Here is a 6031-nt window from a genome sequence, read left to right on the forward strand (position 1 = left end):
AGGTTGTAGATGTACCATATGCAGTAAATCTTGATAAATGCGAATCTGATACATAAGCAAGATGTATAATAAGCATTAAATCTTGAGACATGGAATTCTTATACAAAAAATAAATGTATCGGAATCACTAAATGTTGAGAAATGATAATCTGATACATGTGCATAATGTATCAGAATCAATAAATCTTGATGCATGAAAATCTCATACACAAATAATATGTATCAGAATTCGCAAAATGTGACACTTATGAATATGATACTTGATACAAATTTGATACAGTAAAATATGATACATAAACTTTGATTTTATATCAGAGTTTGACACCAGATAAAAACATACAAATCTTTTCAATTGATATATGGAAAGATTATAATATTTCAGTTGCTTACTAATTCTGATACATTACAGTTAATGTATCAGATACATTAAAAGTAGCAGATACATTTAAAATGTTTACTATCACAAAAATAACTATTGGACATCAATCAGTTCTCCTTGGCTTGGAGAGATATCTCTCCTAGGTTTTTTTGGATCGTCGTTATCGCTAACATAACCATCCATGGCCTTTTGACAACCATATCTCCACAAGAGTGTGGCATATCTTGAACGGAAGAATTCGACGTTTAGTCCAGTATTTGGAATAGAAATTCCATCACTAAGATATTCAGCAAAAATGGCCAGGAAAACTCCACAATCCCTGCAAAGAAAGGAATACACAAGTTTAAAAAAAGTAAAATTGACATATTAATGATTTAGGTATACATAATTGTTAATACTCACAAGCTGTCACTTCCCTGTTGCGCAATTCCTTCAACATATTCAACTGCAAATAGGTGATGTGGTTCAAGCATGTTACCGATTGATTTGTCCTTGTATGAATCAAGAGACGACCAATCAGTACGTTCGTTGTTGTCAAAGAAACCACTGTCTTGCAGGTATGTTGGTAGCATTGCTGCTATTTTTTGGATCTCTAGGGAAAGGTTGCTACTTCTTCGTCTAGGCGATGAATCATACACACGTATCAACCTCTTTTTCAACACAACTACCGCAAGAACCCAATGAAAATCCCTGTCGTAGTTTACTGGAATGTATACCTCATCTACCAAATGCCAGGGCAACCCGACTGGTATTGAGAAACCTCTTATTATGTTCTTCACAGATCTCTCGTGATGAGCTATAACAGTGGCTCTTGCCATATCTTCTTGGGTAGAAATGTCAGGTGGAATATGATAGTAGCGTGTGTGTGCATATTCGATGTAAATTTTGAAAATGCAGTTTGTCGTTGTGTATCGATACTGATTGCTCAATTGCATCTTCGATTTCTTCCGAAGGTAGTAAAATATTACATCGATGTGCTGCACATTTTAAGAAAGTATTAGTTATATAACAACAAACATCATGTATCAGATTATGTATGTATCAGATACATTAATCTATGTATGTATCAGATACATTAATCTGTATGTATCAGATAGTAAGTATGAGTTGTATCATATTCTTTATGATGAAATTTTTACCTCATCGTTCCAGCATCTGTTCGGTTGTGACATTAGGTAGAATCAGTTCTTATTTTTAGGAAATGCCACTACAAAGTCCATTTTTTCAAAGCCGAATGAAGAGCGCTTAGATCTATAATGATCCTCCTTCGGTTTCCTGAATGAAAGCTTGTAGTTTAATAACATAACAAATATAATACATAACTTGTATGGATATAAGTTGTATATATCATACTTACTTGTTGCCATGCGATTTTAGTAGTCCTTTATCTATCCATTGAGAGTAGTCTGTGAAAAGCTCGGATGGGGGATGATAGCATATAACAAAATCTTCAAAAGGGTGTGCCTGATGCATAACAGATGGCAATTTTTCCTTACCCTTTTCACTCGACCCAAAGTTAGAAAGATACGGCGATTGTAAGATCTTCGAAGGAATCATGCTTCTTCGAAATGGTGTCTTCGCATCGTCAGATAATACATTGGGTTTTGATGGAAGAGTGGTTGGTAGCTGGCTATCGCATAATAGACATTCATCCTGAACTACTTGCTCATGACTAACAACGGTCAATGGCATGACTGGTAATGGAAGTCCGTATATTATAGCATCTATCACATCCAGAGTTTCGGTCGAAAATGGTGCTGAAGTATTGGATTCCGATGTGCTTGGTTTGATTTTTTCTTTTTCAATCTCCTCAACTTGCTCTTCTACTTTGTCAGTTTTATCAACGGCTACTCTTCCATCTTTCTTTCCAGTGTTCTACATGTAATGTATAACGTCATTACAAAACTTATTAATGTTGACTTTATCTCAATAATGTATCTGATACATTACCTGTAATGTATCAGAATCAGGAATAAGCTGATCAGTATCTGCTCTTTGTGGTTCCATTTGGTGTGCTGATACATCCTTCAATTGTGGTGTAAAAATTAATGTTTCCGATTCCTACAAATGTTAAAAAAACAATTACTTAATAAAAAACTGCTGATATCATACATTATCTTAAAAAAATAATTACTTAATAAAAAAACTGCTGATATCATACATTATCTTAAAAAAATAATTACTTAATAAAAAAACTACTGATATCATACATCATCTGCTACAATGTTATGTTCTGATACATCATCCACCTTTTGTATCTTGACGGATGGTTCATCTTCCTGGAAACATAATAACATTTACTTATGATATATATGTACTAAATGTCTAGATATCTATATATTTAAACAGGTTGAGCTTATACAATATATATATAGCAACAAATTGGTCATCAATTTGTTTCTGATACATTACCTTTAATGTATCAGAAGAAACCTGTTGATCAAATAATTCTGGAATATCTGATGAAATGTTTTGTTCTGATATATTGTCCACCTATTTTATCATGGTGGATGGTTCAGGTCCCTGAAAACATAATAACATTTACATATGATACATGACAATGAAAAGTATCCAGAAGTTTAAAAACATAAATATCAAATATTACATGATGTATGTACCTTAATATCTTCCTGGACATTAGATTGGTCATTTTGTTGGGGTGGGTCAGATTTATTAGCAAAATTGTGCACCTCCAATCCAGTAGGTGCTTGTTGTTGTTCAACCACATGGAATGTTTGATCAAAATCATCTATTTTAAGTTGAGATGATGTGCCAGTCATTCGGTTCGCCATACTGTCGATGGCTTTCAAAAGATCAATATGATTTGAATCAATTTTATTCTCCAAATGCTTGAACTTCTGGTCAACCTTGATACAGGTATATGAAAAATTAGAATGTATCACCTAATTAAAAGTATATTGTATGTGATATATCTTAAAGTAATAACTTACGTATCTCTTTAGAGACTTCTTTATGGACTTCTTCAATGCTTTGAATTGCATATGAACAATTTGATCCAAATGACCGAAAGATTCACCTCCTACTACTGACTTCGGCGCTGGTACATTGTCAAGAGAAACAGGCTTTTCTGATTCATTTGGTGGTATGAAATCCTTGTGCATGTTGGCTGTTTCTACTTGAATTGACTCTTTAGTAGGGAAAGTCTTCATTCTTTTGGAAGGAGGTGGAGAAAATGTATCAGCAACATGACTGGATCTTTTTAATAATTCTATGGGTGTTGTTGTTGAAAAGTCCTCAAATTCGGGGACTTCATGAGGTTTTCTGAAATTGACCTTAGCAGTTGATGTTGAAGCTTTAGATTTCTGTTGACTGCCATGAATGACAATAGATTCCATTTCATGTTGAGATTGGACAATGTTGGAGCATCGATACTGCAAAAAAAATTGATTGCTTGTCAGAAAACAAGTGAATAATTGATACATGTTAATTCTGATACATAAACATGATGTATCAGAAACATTAATCCTTCATACATGAGAAACTAATAGAAAAATAATATTATCTGAAGTAGTAGAATCTGATACATAAATGCAGATGTATCATGAAATGTAATTCTTGATACATTATAATTTGATACATAAGATAGAGTTTTCATGAGCTGTAAATACTGATAAATGAGTTTCTGCTAGATACAATTATATGTATCAGAAAGGTTATAGCTTGATACATTTATATCCTGATACATAAATATATGAGCTGATACATCTACTTTATGAATCAAATTATACTGTATCAAGGTCATGAATATATAATGTATCTTAGATGTTATGTATAATGAATCAGTGCATAAACGAATAATCTTCAATGCATGTACCTCACTGAAGATGGTAGACATGAAGGTCTCAAAATTTGGCTTCACGGTAACAACACGCCAGTTAAGAATTCTGGAAATTTTATTACCCACTCTTACAGCAATTTCAGAGGGCACTTGAGATGCATATTCATATATCCATACATTCAGAGCGTATGACATGCCGCCTAGACGATACATTTGTTTGGCATTTGAAAACTCCTGTCGCATTCCTTTTATCAATTTGGAAAATGCTATTTTCCCCCATGGGTATTGCTCATACCTACCATCTTCTACCATCTTAAATTCATCAACAGATATAGGTGCATCACCTAGTTAAGAAAAAACAAAAGTGTGGATAAAGTAAAGAATGACCATCTGAACAGCGTCTTTGTTTGTTTTCCATCCTCCAACCAGAAAACGCTCAACGAAACGAGTTTTGTTGACCCCATTTTTGACACCAGAAAAATATAAAGACAATAATCTACTTGTTTAGTCATCAGAGTACCGAAAGTCATTGATATTACCGTTACATCGCAAACTAGTAATGATAGCAAAATCATTTATTGTAAAACGTAGTATATTACCCTACACGTGACGAATGTGCAATTCTTCTTTGTTTTTTTGCTCTACCTCAAGAAGTAAGAGGCATTTGATGATTTGCCCTTGAAAATTACAGTTTGGCATATCTAAGTAGTGACCAAATATGGATTGCCTAAATAACTTTATACCTTCTTCACCTATTGATGATTCAAAATCATCAAGAAAATTAGCCCTATATGCCGTGCTGAATCTCAATGGGTGGGGCGAGCTCTTCTTGATGACGTATTTCATTCACTGCATTGACATGAAAATGGTTAAATACAACTTGAACTATATATATAAATACGATGTATCATATGCATTAAAATATCTGATACGTGAGATGAGATTCTGATACATACAGAAGATGTATCAGAAGCAGTAAGGCTTTATAAATTATAATATGATACATAAATGTAGATGTATCAGAATTATTAAAACTTGAAACAATAGAAACTCACACTTAAACACGATGTATCAGAAATAGTAAATCTCCAAAAAAATTACATTTGAAAAAGACACTATGTATCAGAAGAGATATCGCTTGATACATGATAAGCTGATACATAAATGATATGTATCAGAATCAAAAAACCTTCACAAAATTTTCATTAAAAAAAAACCTTAATTGAACCCATACCTTTGGGAGATTAGGGCGTGTTGTAACCCCTTCAATCTTGTTGTCTATTTCTTTGGGTGCATGTTTAACTGTAGCTTTCGACTTTAATTTCTCACGTAGCTTATCCATCACTGCTGGATCGTTACGATGTTTGAATCTAACCTCGTCGTAACCTTCCCAAGATGAATTAGAACCAGGTGAAACAAGAATTCCTTGGTTTTTATTGGACTGTTTGAGACCATGAACAGATTCCATATGTATCATTGAAGGTATGAGATACAAAAACAGAAAGATTTACAGAAGAAAGCAAATGATAATAATTTTAGAAGATTTTTCAAAGATTTACAGAAGAAATCAAACAATACAAATTTTAGGAGAAATCAGATTGAATGAGGATGAAGTGAAATTCCATATAAGGAAAGATTAAAATATACCTTAGTTGGAACCTTGAAATTGATTAACGGTTGAAGAGGAGCGAATTAAGTAGAGCAAATTAGGGCGAGGATGTAGGAGGAGGCGTGATGTATCAGTGAGGGAGAGAGAGTTAAAGGAAAAAGAGGAATTTTGGAATTTTTTTAGTGTAATAGGGAATAAAAGTAAATATAGCATCTTAATATGTGTAAAAGGGTAATTTACCCTA

The 6031-nt window shown here is 33.2% G+C and overlaps 2 protein-coding genes across 2 annotated transcripts; both read right to left on the minus strand.

Annotated features, from left to right (window-relative positions):
• Positions 1–381: 381 nt before the first annotated feature.
• On the minus strand, positions 382–1351 carry LOC129881670 (uncharacterized). The gene is made up of 2 exons (XM_055955796.1): positions 782–1351; positions 382–698 (listed from the first exon to the last, which is right to left on the minus strand). The coding sequence occupies exons 1-2, from the start codon at positions 1312–1314 to the stop codon at positions 473–475; spliced, it is 759 nt and encodes a 252-aa protein (XP_055811771.1). The 5' UTR covers positions 1315–1351; the 3' UTR covers positions 382–472.
• Positions 1352–1895: 544 nt separating this feature from the next.
• LOC129883594 (uncharacterized) lies at positions 1896–4626 on the minus strand. The gene is made up of 6 exons (XM_055958224.1): positions 4215–4626; positions 3331–3771; positions 2998–3246; positions 2330–2440; positions 1976–2254; positions 1896–1937 (listed from the first exon to the last, which is right to left on the minus strand). The coding sequence occupies exons 1-6, from the start codon at positions 4488–4490 to the stop codon at positions 1896–1898; spliced, it is 1398 nt and encodes a 465-aa protein (XP_055814199.1). The 5' UTR covers positions 4491–4626.
• Positions 4627–6031: the final 1405 nt, after the last annotated feature.

The sequence above is a fragment of the Solanum dulcamara genome, chromosome 3 (assembly GCF_947179165.1).
Source record: "Solanum dulcamara chromosome 3, daSolDulc1.2, whole genome shotgun sequence".
Lineage (NCBI taxonomy): Eukaryota > Viridiplantae > Streptophyta > Magnoliopsida > Solanales > Solanaceae > Solanum > Solanum dulcamara.